Below are 17,363 nucleotides of genomic sequence, written 5' to 3'. Positions count from 1 at the left end.
CTTAGATGAGCTCGGGCGCAGCGTAGCTGGCGGCGTTCTGGGTGTTGTTGATAAATGGGTTTCGCTTTGCATAGTAGAGTTTTAACTTGCACTTACAGATGTAGCGGCCAACTGTAGTTACTGACAGTGGTTCTATGAAGTGTTCCTGAGCCCACTGATGTCTGGTTTTGATGCAGTACCGCCTGAGTGATCAAAGATCCGTAAGCGCTTTGAGTACCTTGAAGGTAGAAAAGCGCTATACAAGTACAACCCATTTATATAATCGCTTACGTGCAGTGATTTCTCCAGATTCTCTGAACCTTTTGATAATTTTACAGAACGTAGATGTTGAAATCCCTAAATTGCAATGGCTCGTTGAGAAATGTTCTAAAACTGTTCGACAATTTGCTTACAAAGTGGTGACCCTAGCCCCATCCTTGTTTGTGAATTACTTAGCATTTCATGGAAGCTGTTTTTATACCCAATCATGGCACCCACCTGTTCCCAATTAGCTTGCACACCTGTGGGGTGTTCAAAATAAGTATTTGATGAGCATTCCTCAACTTTATCAGTATTTATTGCCACCTTTCCCAACTTCTTTGTCACGTGTTGCTGGCATCAAATTCTAAAGTTAATGATTATTTGCAAAAAAAAAAAAAAGTTTTTTTTATCAGTTTGAACATCAAATATGTTGTCTTTGTAGCATATTCAACTGAAAATGGATTGAAAATGATTTGCAAATCATTGTATTCTATTTACATCTAACACAATTTCCCAACTCATATGGAAACAGGGTTTGTGTATGTATATATATATATATATATATATATATATATATATATATATATATATATATATATATATATATATATATATATATATATATATATATATATATATATATATATATATATATATATATATATATATACACATATTATGTATGTGTATATGTATGCATATATTAATATAAATATGTATGTATTTGTATGTGTATGTATATATGCATTTTTGCCATCACGCTTCATAACAACTTTAAATAGGTGTTATTCTGTATTTTTTTTTATGGTGCATGAATGTTTTGTATAATATCCACAAATAGGTATGTGCGACCATGTCTGTCGGCATTTTATGTTGGTTCGATTTTTTTAAAATATTTTTTTTGCACCATGACTCGGGTAGGTTGTTTGCATTGAGTCATATAAGTAAATGCTGCACTGCACATCTAAAGCATGATAAGTGGTACTACTCATGTTGTCGGGTATTAAAACCAGATGTTGTCAAATACCAAATCCTATGAAATGAAACATACAAAAGCCGAGGTACCACTGTAGTTTGTATTATTATTATTATTATTATTATTAGGCGACCACCAAAAAGTCATTAAATAAGCAATGATATTTCTACCCACTAATACTCTTTCTGGCTTGCCTGCTTTTCTGTCTTTCTTGAGCTTTATTTAATGTAACAGCTCGAAGTCATTCATCCTAAAGCAAACAGGAAGTGAAATCCTCCCAGTGAAGAGTAAACATGGGTGGTGTGCACAAGGGGAGGTCAAACTACGTCGTCACACCCAGTAGTCAAACACCCTAAAATAGTTTTTTTGTCTTCAAACAATGTCATCTAATATAAAAATAATAGTTTTGTGTTTTACATTGGAAGAATCTCACAACCCAGGCATTTTCTCACCTTAATCCTAATGTAATCGATATGTAAAATTGCTCTTGGTAATCAGTAGCATGTCACTAGCTAAGCCAATGTATATTAGCATCAGGATAGCGCATTTTTTTGGGAAAGTAAAGCATAGCTCAGCTTTTTTTTTTTTTTTTTTTTGTAAATTTCTTTTGTTGGCAGTGGAAATTGCAATGTTACCTAAAAGGTAGTTTTAGCTCGATGCTAATTCACATTGGATTATCCATAGACATGCTACGAATTAGCATTTGTGATTTTGAAATGATTTGATCGAATCTCAATTCAAACCCTATACTTTTTTTCAAAAACATTGGGTGCAGTTCTGTGATGAACTACATTCCTCCATGAAATAAACACATCTGTCACAGTTCTGTATTACTTCCTAGAAAACTGTTTTTGTTTGACACCTTTCTAGCCAAACATTTACAAAAGTGATTCGAAAGACAGATTTTGAATTGTGTGTGTGTGTGTATGTAAATATATGTGTGTATATATATATATATATATATATATATATATATATATATATATATATATGTATGTATGTATGTATGTATGTGTGTGTGTGTGTGTGTGTGTGTGTGTGTGTGTTTGCTGAGTTCTGTAGAATTCCGCATACATACACACATACATATGTATGTATGGATATATTTATATCATCAGCATCATTTATGTCTATGTATATATATATGTATCATATATGTATGTGTGTATATTGTTGGATTTGGTTGTCTTTTTATCTCCTAGTCAGATTGTAGAACAGCTAAAGTGTGAGCATTTTACACCGACCTTGAATTTGGAATGTTGGCATGAAGACGTAACAATCCCTATTTCAACTGTCCGAGGTAGGAAGGAGAAGAAGAGGGGCGGGTGAGAGTGAGTGAGGGAGAAACTGCCATTTTAGGATTAGATAAATTTGGACTGTGCCTTTGAAATGTTGTATCTAGATTGATCTCCCAAAGCGCTTTGGTTATAAAATATCAAAATGAGCAACCTCTGTCTCTGATTGATTTAAAACCAGCTTATGTGTCATAAAAGAACCTGGGGCCGTTGACCGAAGGAAGAACGGGTCAGAACGCAACAATATATATGTGAGTAAAAATGTGTGTGTGTATATATATATATATATATATATATATATATATATATATATATATATATATATATATATATATATATATATAAAACTTGGTAAAATTGGGTGCTGTTGAGTATCTGTATTCATTCCCAGATACAGGGACTTTTCTTTGCCGTGTTAAATCAAATACTGTACCCTGTTTGTTTTTTTTATTCCACCAGGCAGTTCTGATGAGATCCGGCTGCTCCATTGTCGGGGGGAGCCGCCTCGCCATTTTGTCGTAATGGAGCCGGGTGCACCTGTGGATCCCATCAGAATAACGTGGCGGCAATCCCAGCATCACTCACCGACGCCATCGGCCCTGTCATAGCTCGTGTGAATCCCCAGGTGGCGGTGTGGACCGCCATCCGCTCGCCGCTCTCCTCCTCGCACTCCCTCGCTGACGCCTCGCTCGAACAGTCACAGCTGGCCGTTATTATTTCTGCGGGACCTCATCCTCCACAAGCAAAGACCACTCTTTGCTGAATGGATGCAGCAAATAAGAAATCGGGTGAGTGATAAATTGGCACTTTTATGCATGTTTTGCAGGGAAATGTGTTTGACTTGCCTGTATTGACTAAAAGTTTGCACTCTATTTATTATACCTATAACACAGTTTTGTGGGCAAATTAATCTGATTTTTTTCTGCAAAGTTGTATGTTATTTTGATGGATTTACCAGTCGTCACAGCGTAGCATCCTTTCAGCCAAACGTGGGTAATTAAAGGTAAATCCGAGCTCTACCGGGTGACTCATCGGAGGAGGATGGGAGCACTTTCTTCACCGAAACCAATTTGCATGAACTGAAAGACTCCAAAGCGAGGTGCTTATTTTGTCCTTAGCCAGCCCAGCGACTTTTAATATTTTAGTTGACACCTCACGACCAGTGGCGTGCGAATTTCGCTGATTTTCTTTCCGATACTTACCTCAAATTCAAAAAGTTCAAGACCGTACCGCTCATTCCAAGTCAGTAGATTTTCTTTCCATACAACAAATTTTACCTACGACCCCTGGCTCTCTAAAGTATGATGAGGTGGAACAAAATACTGTACTGTAAGTTATTTATATTAAAATGTATGAATATGGGAAATTTAATTGATAGAAAGCCCACTATTTACGACACAGGTGTCAAACCCAAGGCCCGGGGGCCAGATGTGGCCTGCCACATCATTTTATTTGGCCCTCTGGAAATATGTATCAATAAAACATTGTGCAGTGCTAAATTTGATCAGTAGAGTGTGCCGTTGCCGCAACGCTAAATACAACATTATATACAACGTTAACAGTAATATAATTTAAGACATGTAGCCCTAAATTTGACCAGTAGAGGGTGACAACGTTAACAGTAATATTAAGATTGCCGGAACATTATATACAACGTTAACAGTAATATAGTTAAATAGTTTGATATAGTTTAATATAACGTTGTCTGGACGTTATGTACAACGTTCACAGTAATATAAATTATTACATGCAGTGCTAAATTTGGCCTGTAGATCGCGACAACATAAACAGTAATATTAACGTCCATCCATCCCATTCATTACCTACCGCTAATTCCCTTTGGGGTCGCGGCGGGCGCTGGTGCCTATCTCAGCTACTATCGGGCGGAAGGCGGTTTACACCCTGGACAAGTCACTACCTCATCACAGAGCCAACACAGATAAACATTCACACACTAGGGCCAATTTAGTGTTGCCAATCAACTGTCGCATCGTTGTATACAATGTTGAATATAACATATGTAAATACATGTAATGCTAAATCTGACCAGTAGAGGGTGTCGTCGCAACGTTATATACAAAGTTGTATACGTTAACAGTAATATAATTTAATACATGTAGTGCTAAATTTGACCAATAGAGGGCGACAACATTAACGGTAATATTGGCGTTATATACAACGTTATATACAAAGTTGTATACATTAACAGTGATATCATTTAATACGTGTAGTCCTAAATTTTACCAGTAGAGGGCGACAAGGTCAACAGTAATATTAACGTTGTTGCAACGTTATATACAACGTGATATACAACTTTAACAATAATATGATTTAATAAATGTATTGCTAAATCTGACAAGATCACGGGTACAAGCGGCCCAATATAAGTAAACATTCATTGATTGATTGAAATGGGTTTCCTCCGCCGGGTGGCAGGGCTCTCACTTAGAGATAGGGTGAGAAGCTCTGCCATCTGGGGGTAGCTGAAAGTAAAGCCGCTGCTCCTCTACATGGAGAGGAGCCAGAATGGAGGTTTTTAGGACACATACGACCGGTAGGAAGCCACGGGGAAGACCCAGGAAACATTGGGAAGACTATGTCTCCCGGCTGACCTGGAATTCTGGGAAATCTTGAGAATTTTTGGAATTTCTCAAGGGAAAGCCGTGATTCCCGAATAGGCTGAACAGTTTGAAGTTGGAACGGTTTGAATCGGGTGAAACATGTGGAAGGTAGTGCGCCCCTGGATCCGGAGAAGAAGTTTAAGTTGACGAAAACAGCATATGTGAATGTTTGGAGCATTCACACGATAACCCGCATCTCCGGATGTGTGCACTGACAGTCTTGTCCATGTTCTGCAGAAGATGTCATCTCCATGGCGGACTCTTCCTTCACACTGGAGGACATTGAAGGGGAGCTCCTCAAAATCGAGAGGATACGAAACATCCTGGTGCGCAGGGAATCCGAGCTGAGATACATGTAAGACCCGAACGCAAATGTACTGAGCCTAAATTTGATTAGTTTCATGACTGGAATGCTGTCGCTTCGGACTCAAAATACATGTTTTTGGCATTCTCTTTACAACCCGGTGATGGACAAGCTAAGGAGCTAAATCGGCCATGTGTCACTGTAGCTTGTTTCCGTTTAGGGCTACTGAAAACTGGGCTGGTTAGCTCAATACAGCGAACGCTAGCGTCGAAGGTTACAAAGATACTCTGCTCAAACTGGCTGACAACTTCTAAGTGAGAAGGGTGCAGGAAGAACTCAAAGCCATACTCATGTTTTTCCTTCACAGAGTCGAGTTATTACTGGCTTCGGAGTGGGTGGCATTGAACCGGGGCTAGTTTGCTCCAATAGCTGAAAGTGAAGTCCGATGCGTCTCAGCTGGCTCACTATACCCTGGGCTACCGCAAACTGGGCTAGTTAGCTCAATACGGCTAACACTAGCATCGAAGGTTACGAAGATACTCTGCTCTAACTGGCTGACAACTTCTAAGTGAGAAGGGTGCAGGAAGAACTCTAAGCCATACTCATATTTTTCCTTCACAGAGTCGAGTTATTACTGGCTTCGGAGTGGGTGGCATTGGACCGGGGCTAGTTAGCTCCAATAGCTGAAAGTGAAGTCTGCGATGTGTCTCAGCTGGCTCATTATACCCTGTGCTACTGCAAACTGGGCTAGTTAGCTCAATACGGCTAGCACTAGCATCGAAGGTTACGAAGATACTCTGCTCTAACTGGCTGACAACTTCTAAGTGAGAGGGGTGCTGGAAGAACTCGAAGCCATAATTATGTTTTTCCTTAACAGAATTGTGTTATTACTGGCTTCGGAGTGGGGGGCTTTGGACTGGGGCTAGCTTAGCTCCGCTAGCCTAGCTCCAATAGCTGAAAGTGAAGTCTGCGATGTGTCTTAGCTGTCTCACTGTGGCTTGCATGCCGTTTAGGGCTACAGCAAACTGGGCGAGATAGCTCAATACGGCTAACTCAAGCAAGAGTGTTCAGTGGATGGCATTGAAAGTTCCAAAGACTCTTTAGCAAGGGTCAACTTCGAAGTGAGAAGGGTGCAGGAAGAACTCAAAGCCATACTCATGTTTTTCCTTCACAGAGTCAAGTTATTGCTGGCTTCGGAGTAGGGTGCTTTGGACCAGGGCGAGCTTGGCTCCACTAGCTTGGCTCCAATAGCTCAAAGTGAAGTCTGTGATGCATCTTTGCCGGCTCACTGTACTTTGCATGCCGTTTAGGGCTACTGCAAACTGGGATAATTAGCTCAATACGGCTAACACTAGCATCGAAGGTTGCGAAGATACTCTGCTCTAACTGTCTGACAACTTCTAAGTGAGAAGGGTGCAGGAAGAACTCAAAGCCATACTCATGTTTTTCCTTCACAGAGTCGAGTTATTACTGGCTTCGGAGTGGGGAGCTAGTTTAGCTCTAATGGGTGAAAGTGAAGTCTGCAATGCGTCTGTAGCTTGCATGCCGTTTAGGGCTACCGCAAACTGGGCTAGTTAGCTCAATACAGCTAGCGCTAACATCGGAGGTTACGAAGATACTCTGCTCTAACTGGCTGACAACCTCTAAGTGAGAAGGGTGCAGGAAGAACTCAAAGCCATACTCATGTTTTTCCTTCACAGAGTCGAGTTATTGCTGGCTTCGGAGTGGGGGGCTTTGGACCGGAGATGGCCTAGCTCCGCTACCTTAGCTCCAATAGCTGAAAGTGAAGTCTGCGATGCGTCTTAGCCGGCTCACTGGAGCTTGCATGCCGTTTAGGGCTACCGCAAACTGGGCTAGTTAGCTCAATACAGCTAGCGCTAACATCGGAGGTTACGAAGATACTCTGCTCTAACTGGCTGACAACCTCTAAGTGAGAAGGGTGCAGGAAGAACTCAAAGCCATACTCATGTTTTTCCTTCACAGAGTCGTGTTATTGCTGGCTTCGGAGTGGGGGGCTTTGGACCGGAGATGGCCTAGCTCCGCTACCTTAGCTCCAATAGCTGAAAGTGAAGTCTGCGATGCGTCTTAGCCGGCTCACTGGAGCTTGCATGCCGTTTAGGGCTACCGCAAACTGGGCTAGTTAGCTCAATACAGCTAACGCTAACATCGGAGGTTACGAAGATACTCTGCTCTAACTGGCTGACAACCTCTAAGTGAGAAGGGTGCAAGAAGAACTCAAAGCCATACTCATGTTTTTCCTTCACAGAGTCGAGTTATTGCTGGCTTCGGAGTGGGGGGGCTTTGGACCGTAGCCAGCTTGGCTCCGCTAGCTTAGCTCCAATAGCTGGAAGTGAAGCGGTGAAACAAAGTTAAGACTACAAAATTTGTCAGAAAAGGGCCAAAGAAGGCCATACAGGATTTAGAAGGGCACAAAACAGAAAGATAGCACTTAGCTTTGACGGAGTCAAACAGCAACGCGAACAATTTCTGGACAACACTATCTCGGGGATAACACAATCGGTATTTTATGGCCCACAAAGACCATGTTACTGTGTATGGAACATTGACTCTTCTGACCAATACTCACCAAGCCAACACATAACGTTAACTACGGGTTGTCCATTGTTACTTAGAACCTTGAAGTTACGCAGAAACCGAATAGAGAACTGAGACACATTTTTGAAAGGGAATTCTTTCCCATTCTTGCTTGATGTACAGCTTAAGTTGTAGAACAGTCTACTGCCTCATATTTTAGCCTTCACACATTTTCAATGTCTGGACTACAAGCAGGCCAGTCTAGTACCCGCACTCTTTTACTAGGAATCCACGCTGTTGTAGCACGTGGCTTGGCATTTTCTTGCTGCAATAAGCAATAATGATTGCTTAACATATGTTGCTCCAAAAGCTGTATGTACATTTCAGCATTAATGGTGCCTTCACAGATGTGTAAGTTACCCATGCCTTGGCCACTAATACACCCCCATACGCCTAGAACAGTCCGGATGGTTTTTTATTGCTTTGGTCGACGTCCACAGTTTCCAAAAACAATTTGAAATGTGGACTCCTCAGAACACTTTTCCACTTTGCATCAGTCCATCTTAGATGAACTTTGGCCCAGGTGAGCCGCCTGCGTTTCTGGGTGTTGTTGATAAATGGCTGTGGCTTTGAATAGTACAGTTTTAACTTGCACTTACAGATGTAGCGACCAACTGTAGTCACTGACAGTGGTTTTCTGAAGTGTCCCTGAGCCCATGTGGTGATATCTTTTACACACTGATATGGTTTTTTGATGCAGTACCGCCTGAGCAGCTGGTTGAGAAATGTTGTTCTTAAAACAATTTGCTCAGGTATTTGTTGACAAAGTGGTGACCCTCACCCCGTCCTTGTTTGTGAATGAGTGAGCATTCCATGGAAGCTGCTTTTCTACCCAATCATGGTACCCACCTATTCCCAATTAGCCTGCTCACCTGTGGCATGTTCCAAATAAGTGTTTGATGAGCAGTCCTCGACTTTCTCAGTCTTTTTTTGCCACACGTGCCAGCTTTTTTGGAAACATGTTGAAGGCATTTGCCAAAAATAACATTTTCTATTTTGACAGTTTAGTATCTTGTCTTTGCAGTCTATTCGTGCTGGTTATTAAAGCTGCTGACCCCCGCCATCTTGCCATCGGAGGAGCGGCATTTTGAGAGACAGAAGGAAATTTGCTTTGTTATCAAAGCGCAATAACCGGCTCCTCATTTCCCGTAAATGATTGGCATCAGCCTTTCGGGAAACATCGTCATGTGACATCAACGCGACACGCTTAGGACCGCAAACTGCCCCCGGCATGCATTTGTGAAAGCCGTGGACCCTTTTGGACCCCCATCAAAGTAGTGCAAAGTGACCAAAACATTTTGGACAATTCCATGCTACCAACCTGGTGGGAACAGTTTGGAGTGGACCCCTTCCTCTTCCAACATGACTGAGCACCACTGCACAGAGCAAGGTCCATAAAGACATGGATGAACTTGACTGGCCTGCACAGAGTCCTGACATGAACCCGATACAACACCTTTGGCATGAATTAGTACAGAGACTGAGAGCCCCAACGTCAGTGTGTGACCTCACCAATGTGCTTTTGGAAGAATGATGGAAAAGTCCTATAAAGACACTCCGCAACCTTGTGGACAGCCTTCCCAGAAGAGTTGAAGCTGTGGACCCGCGTCATATTGAATGGGATGGCACTTCAAGTTCACATGTGAGTCTACTGGATCAGTAGACTAGATGAGGGTACTGCATCAAAAAGCGACATCGGTGTGTAAAGGATATCACCACATGGGCTCAGGAACAGGTCAGAAAACCACAGTCAGTAACTACAGTTGGTCGCTACATCTGTAAGTGCAAGTTAAAACTCGACTATGCAAAGCCACAGCCATTTATCAACAACACCCAGAAACGCCACAGGCTTCACTGGGCCCGATCTCATCTAAGATGGACTGATGCAAAGTGGAAAAGTGTTCTGTGGTCTGACGAGTCTACATTTAAAATTTTTTGGGAAACTGTGGACGTCGTGTCCTCCAGACCAAAGAGGAAAAGAACCATCCGGACTGTTCTAGCCAGCATGTGTGATGGTATGGGGGTGTATTATCGGCCAAGGCATGGGTAACTTACACATCTGTGAAGGCACCATTAATGCTGAAAAGTACATACAGCTTTTGGAGCAACACATGTTGCCATCCAAGCAACATTATGATGGACGCCCCTGCTTATTTCAGCAAGACCACGCCAAGCCACGTGTTACAACAGCATGGCTTCATTTTTCAACCTGCAGTGAGCGAACTTGTCCAAAAGATGGCGCCACGGAACAGACTATAAACGTTTTATGGAATGTATTTGTTGGACACAAAACATCATGGCCACGAGTGAGGAGAAGTCCATAAAGTAGCCGCCGGGAAAAAAGTTGTGGCTTATTGTCCGAAAATAACGGTACTTAATTATATATACCCGATGTTTTGCCCAAAAAAGTAGTTTGATTACTTACAGGATTACTTTACTTGCATTATAGGATAGGATAGGATAAGGTAGGATTGGATGGGATAGACTTGATTAAACCCACAATGGGGGAAAAGGTGTGGTTGCAGTGCAGGTCCAACAAGTCCTTAAGGACATGTGAGACATTAGAAGAGCACAGAGAAACTGCAACAGACTCAACAAAGCAACCAAGAGAGCCGAACCCGACCTAGGCTGCCCACTAGCTTCCGGCCGTTGCCCGAAACGTGTTCATTCAGCCGGGGCTCCCCGACGTTTAACGCCTCCTCCGCCACCCACTCCGGTCTTTCCACCCGGATTTCAGTGTGGAAGAGGGCCAGCCGCTGGTCTCCGGTGTGAAAATTTCCACGGTCCAACTGCTCCAAAACATTCACACCTGTGGTTTTCTACACCAAAGTTCATCTATTTTTTTGGGGCGCGCTTACCCATCCACATTTTTAACCCGATTCAAAGCGTTCCAACTTCAAACTGTTCCGCCTATTCGAGAATCACGGTATTCCCTTTGAAAAATTCCCAAATTTCCCAGAATTCCAGATTTTCAGGGACATTTTTCCCATTCAAAATGAATTGGCCATTTTTCCAACTTCCACCATTTCCACATTTTTCAACCAACCATTTCACCTTCAACACATCCAATCATCCTGGATATTCAAGCTATCATTTCTGAAAAATTCCAGGAATTCTCAGAATTCCCATTATTTCCAACCTTTTTTGGATCCTTTTTTTCTGGCAACTACTCCTTCCACATTTTTCAACCATTCCACCGTCCGAACATTCCTGTAAATTAGGAAAAAAACCGAATTTGTGTATTGGACTCAAAAAATTTCTGGTTTTCCCGAAATTCCAGGAATTCCGTAATATAATTTCTCAATTAAAAATGTGAATACTTCAACATTTCTTGACCGATTTGAAAAATGCCAACACCGACTAATTTTGAACTTTCCAAATATTTTAGGATTTTCCCCCAAATTCCCGCTTTTCCCGGAATTCCTAAATTTCCATGATATTCCCAGTGAAATGAATAGGACACTTTTCACAGTTCCACAATTCCCATGTATTTTATCCAAATCAAACTGTTCCAACTTCAAAATTTTCAGCCTGCTTAGCAATTGTGTGCTCTTTTTCAATAATCAAAAAAAAAATTCCGGGTTTTCTATAATTCCCAGGTTTTAGGAACATTTCCGACATTCAGAATAATTTATACATTTTTCAAACTTCCATAATTCCCACATTTTTCTACCGATTCAAACACATTCCACTCCTCCTGAAAATTCAAACTAATTTTTCCAAGTTCTGAAAAATTCCAGGAATTTACAGAATTCCCTTTATTTCAACCCTTATTTTTACAGGTTTTTTTGGGGCGACTACTCCTTCCACATTTTTCAAACCCACTTCAACCGTTACACTGTCAAAACATTCCTCATAATTAGGACAAAAAAACGAATTGGTGTTTTGAAGTAAAAAAATTCCTAGTTTTCCCGAAAGTCCAGGAATTCCGTAAAATAATTTCTCAATTAAAAATGTTACTACTTCAACATTTCTCGACCAATTTGAAACATTCCAACACCACCCACTCATTTAGAACATTCATATATTTTAAGATTTAAAATTCCTGATTTTCCCGGAATCCCAAATTTCCATAAAATTCCCAGTAAAATAAAATGGGACATTTTTCAAAGTTCCACAACTCCCGCATTTTTTATCCAATTCGAACCGTTCCAACTTGAAAATATTTCCTATAATTCCCAGTTTTAGGGACATTTTTCCCATTCAAAATTAATTATACATTTTTCAAACTTCCACATTTTTCTACCGATTCAAACTATTCCACTTTCAACAAATTCAACTCATCCTGGACATTCAAACAACCATTTTTCTACGTTCAAAAAATGTCCAGGAATTTTTGGGGCTTTTCTAAACTTATTCCCAACATTGTTTAGTGCGAGGTCTCTTTTCGCATTTTTCAACCAATTTCAATTGTTCCACTGTCCAAAAATTCCTAATTTTTCAGCCCATTTCAATCGTTCTCCTGTCCAAACATTCCTCTTAGTCAGGACAAAAAAACAAGTTGGTTTAAGAACTTTAAAAATATCCTGTTTTCCCAAAATTCCGCGATACCATTTTTCAAATTAAAAACTGTTACTAATTAAACATTTCCTGACCGATTTAAACAATTCCAACACCAAAAAATTTCCCGTTTTCTTGAAATCCCGTAATACCATTTTTCAATTAAAAAACTGTTCCTACTTCAACATTTCTTGACCAATTTAAACAATTCCAACACCAACCAATTCAGCTCATTCAGGACATTCTTGCTCCTAATCTTTTTCCCGATTCCCGCTTTTCCAAAATTTCCAGGAAGTTCCCATTGAAATGAATGGGACATTTTTCCAAGTTGCACAATTCCCACATTTTTCAACCGATTCAAACCATTCCAACCTCAAACACATTCCACTCATCCTGGACATTCAAACTACCATTTTTCCACGTTCAACAAATTTCCAGGAATTTTTGTATTTTTTTCTAACTTAGTTTAGTGCGATGTCTCCTTTCACATTTTTCAACCCATTTCAATCGTTCCACTGTCCAAACATTCCTCTTAGTCAGGAAAAAAAACAAGTTGGTTTAAGAACTTGAAAAATTTTAAACTTTCCCCAAAATTCCAAAATACCATTTTTCAATTACTACTCCAACATTTCTTGACTGATTTAAACAATTCTCCCTTAAGCTCATTCAGGACATTCATGCTCCTAATCATTTTTTAAAAAAATCCGGCTTTTCCCCAAATTTCCAGTAAGTTCCCGTTGAAATAAATGGGACATTTTTCCAAGTTGCACAATTCCCACATTTTTCAACCGATTCAAACCATTCCAACATCACACATTCCACTCATCCTGGACATTCAAACTATAATTTTTCCAAGTTCAACAAATTTCCAGAAATTTTTGTATTTTTTTTCTAACTTTGTTTAGTGCGATGTCTCCTTTCACATTTTTCAACCCATTTCAATAGTTCCACTGTCCAAACATTCCTCTTAGTCAGGAAAAAAAAACAAGGTGGTTTAAGAACTTGAAAAATTTTAAACTTTCCCCAAAATTCCAAAATACCATTTTTCAATTACTACTCCAACATTTCTTGACTGATTTAAACAATTCTCCCTTAACCTTATTTCCAACTGTTTTAGCTGTAAGGAGAATTGTTTAAATCGGCCAAGAAATGTTGGAGTATTAATTGAAAAATGGCATTATGGAATTTTGGGGAAACTGGAAATTTTTCAAGTTCCTAAACCACCTTGTTTTTTTGTCCAGACTAAGAGGAATGTTTGGACAATGGAACGATTGAACTGGGTTGAAAAATGTGAAAGGAGACATCGCACTAAACAAAGTTAGAAAAAAATACAAAAATTCCTGGAAATGTGTTGTCCGTGGAAAAATGGTAGTTTGAATGTCCAGGATGAGTGGAATGTGTTTGATGTTTGAATGATTTGAATCGGTTGAAAAATGTGGGAATTGTGCAACTTGGAAAAATGTCCCATTCATTTCAATGGGAACTTCATGGAAATTTTAGAATTTTGGGAAAATGATTAGAAGCATGAATGTCCTGAATGAGCGGAATTTGTTGACGTTGGAATTGTTTGAATCGGTCAAGAAATGTTGAAGTAGTAACCGTTTTTTATTTGATAAATGGTAATACGGAATTTTGGGAAAACGGGAAATTTTTCAAGTTCTTAAACCAACTTATTTTTTTGTCCTGACTAAGAGAAATATTTGTACAATGTAACAAATCAAGCGGGTTGAAAATCATTTTCCAAAAAATCCCGCTTTTCCCAAAATTCCCAAATTTTCAGGAAGTTCCCGTTAAACTGAATGGGACATTTTTCCAAGTTGCACAATTCCCACATTTTTCAACCGATTCAAACCATTCCACCTTCAACACATTCCACTCATGCTGGACATTCAAACTACCCTTTTTCCACGTTCAACACATTTCCAGGATTTTTTTTTTTTTCTAACATTATTTCCAACTTTTTCAGTGCGATGACTCCTTTCACATTTTTCAACCCATTTCAATCGTTCTCCTGTCCAAACATTCCTCTTAGTCAGGACAAAAAAACAAGTTGGTTTAAGAACTGGAAACATTTCCTGTTTTCCCAAAATTCCGCGATACCATTTTTCAAATTAAAAACTGTTACTAATTTAACATTTCCTGACCGATTTAAACAATTCCAACACCAAAAAATTTCCCGTTTTCCTAAAATTCCGTAATACCGTTTTTCAATTAAAAAACTGTCACTACTTCAACATTTCTTGACCAATTTAAACAATTCCAACACCAACCAATTCAGCTCCTTCATGACATTCATGCTCCTAATCATTTTTCACGAATCCCGCTTTTCCCAAAATTTCCATGAAGTTCCCATTGAAATGAATGAGACATTTTTCCAAGTTGCACAATTCCCACATTTTTCAACCGATTCAAACCATTCCAACCTCAAACACATTCCACTCATCCTGGACATTCAAACTACCATTTTTCCACGTTCAACAAATTTCCAGGAAGTTTTATATTTTTTTCTAACTTAGTTTAGTGCGATGTCTCCTTTCACATTTTTCAACCCATTTCAGTCGTTCTATTGTCCAAACATTCCTCTTAGTCAGGACAAAAAAACAAGTTGGTTTAAGAACTTGAAAAATTTCCAGTTACCCCCAAATTCCATAATGCCATTTTTCAATTAATACTCCAACATTTCTTGAACGATTTAAACAATCCTCCTTTAAGCTCATTCAGGACATTCATGCTCCTAATCATTTTCCAAAAAATCCCGCTTTTCCCAAAATTCCAAAATTTCCAGTAAGTTCCCGTTAAAATCAATGGGACATTTTTCCAAGTTGCACAAGTCCCACATTTTTCAAGCGATTCAAACCATTCCAACATCAACACATTCCACTCATCCTGGACATTCAAACTACCATTTTTCCACGTTCAACAAATTTCCAGGAATTTAGTTTTTTTTTCTAACCTTATTTCCAACTTTTTTAGCTTTAAGGAGAATTGTTTAAATCGGTCAAGGAATGTTGAAGTATTAATTGAAAAATGGTATTATGGAATTTTGGGGAAACTGGAAATTTTTCAAGTTCTTAAACCACCTTGTTTTTTTGTCCTGACTAAGAGGAATGTTTGGACAATGGAATGATTTGAAATGGGCTGAAAAATGTGAAAGGAGACATGGCACTAAACTGAGTTAGAAAAACATTTAAAAATTCCTGGAAATTTGTTGAATGTGGAAAAAGGGTAGTTTGAATGTCCAGGATGAGTGGAATGTGTTGAAGGTGGAATGGTTTGAATCGGTTGAAAAATGTGGGAATTGTGCAACTTGGAAAAATGTCCCATTCATTTCAATGGGAACGTCATGGAAATTTTGGGAAAACCAGGATTTTTTTGAAAATGAATAGAAGAAAGAATGTCCTGAACGATCTGAATTGGTTGACGTTGGAATTGTTTAAATCGGTCAAGAAATGTTGAAGTAGTAACCGTTTTTTATTTGAGAAATGGTAATACGGAATTTTGGGAAAACGGGAAATTTTTCAAGTTCTTAAACCAACTTTTTTTTTTTCCTGACTAAGAGAAATGTTTGAACAGTGTAACGATTCAAGCGGATTGAAAACCATTTTCCAAAAAATCCCGCTTTTCCCAAAATTCCCAAATTTCCAGGAAGTTCCCGTTAAAATGAATGGGAAATTTTTCCAAGTTGCACAATTCCCACATTTTTCAACCGATTCAACACATTCCACTCATCCTGGACATTCAAACTACCATTTTTCCACGTTCAACCAATTTCCAGGAATCTTGGGGTTCTTTCTAACCTTATTTCCAACTCTTTCAGTGCGATGACTCCTTTCACATTTTTCAACCCATTTCAATCGTTCAAGTCTTGTCTTGTTTTTTTCTGTCTTGTGATTTGCATATTTTATTTTGAAAAGCAACTCCTCTTGTTTCAGATCACGGGCCCTTCCTCTTGTTTCACCAGTCTGATGTCATCCCTGACACTTGATTGTTTCCCGTTACCGTCATGTTCTATTTAAGCTCATGCCTCCCCTTGTCCTGTGTCTTGCTTCTTCCCACGTTTACTTCATTGGAACAAGAAATCTCTTGCTGTAATTTTGAATTTTACTTTTTTCCTCCTTTTGAGCAACCTTTGTTATTCTAGCCTTCGTCCAACCTATTTGGTGAGTTTTTGTATTTTTCTAAAATCTTTTTTCCTCAAAGATTGAGTGATTTTTTTGTTTATCTTTATCAAGTATTAATTTATAGCCTTTTTTGTTCTTCCTCCTGTTGGAGCGCTTTGTGTTTTTTTTTATAGTAGATTAATTGTAGTTAGTTTGTTCCTCCTATTTATGGAGTGATTTTTGGTTGATCTTTTTCCGGAATTAGTTCTGTGTTTTTTTTGTTCATCATTAGGTGCTCTGGAGGTTTAAAAAGTTGTTTCAAAATAAAACCTTTATTTTAACCTCATCTCTGCATCTTAGTCCACTCCTTATTCCAAGTCCTAAGACAATCTTTCTCTTGTCCAAACATTCCTCTTAGTCGGGACCAAAAAACAAGTTGGTTTAAGAACTTGAAAAATTTCCAGTTTTTCCCGAAATTCCATAATACCATTTTTCAATTAAAAAACTGTTACTACCTCAACATTTCTTGAACCGATTTAAACAATTCTCATTTAAGCTCCTTCTCCTGAATTTATTCTCCCCAAAAAATCCCGCTATTCCAAAATTTCCAGGAAGTTCCCATTAAAATGAATGGGAAATGTTTCACAAATCCCACATTTTTCAACCTATTCAAACCATTCTAACATCCACACATTCCACTCATTCTGGACATTCAAACTACCAATTTTCCAC

General features: G+C 39.2%; 2 protein-coding genes across 3 annotated transcripts in view; both read left to right on the top strand.

Annotated features, from left to right (window-relative positions):
• The window catches only part of mfsd6l (major facilitator superfamily domain containing 6-like), an 8,985-nt gene extending 8,214 nt beyond the window's left edge, over positions 1 to 771 (top strand). The window contains exon 2 of the mRNA XM_061884268.1: positions 1 to 771. This exon is cut by the window's left edge and continues 2,508 nt beyond it. The gene's annotated coding sequence lies outside the window, so the exon portion shown is untranslated.
• Positions 772 to 2,817: 2,046 nt separating this feature from the next.
• Positions 2,818 to 17,363, top strand: part of zgc:171844 (uncharacterized protein LOC100151763 homolog) — a 28,910-nt gene continuing 14,364 nt past the window's right edge. For both annotated transcript variants that reach the window (XM_061885070.1, XM_061885069.1), the window contains exons 1-2: positions 2,818 to 3,299; positions 5,370 to 5,487. In XM_061885070.1, coding sequence (XP_061741054.1) covers positions 3,275 to 3,299; positions 5,370 to 5,487 — 143 coding nt within the window. In that variant the 5' untranslated portion in view covers positions 2,818 to 3,274. The remainder of the gene's footprint in view (positions 3,300 to 5,369; positions 5,488 to 17,363) is intronic.

Source organism: Nerophis ophidion, linkage group LG23 (genome assembly GCF_033978795.1).
Source record: "Nerophis ophidion isolate RoL-2023_Sa linkage group LG23, RoL_Noph_v1.0, whole genome shotgun sequence".
In the NCBI taxonomy this organism is placed as follows: Eukaryota; Metazoa; Chordata; class Actinopteri; order Syngnathiformes; family Syngnathidae; genus Nerophis; species Nerophis ophidion.
This window is presented reverse-complemented; position numbering and strand designations above follow the sequence as displayed.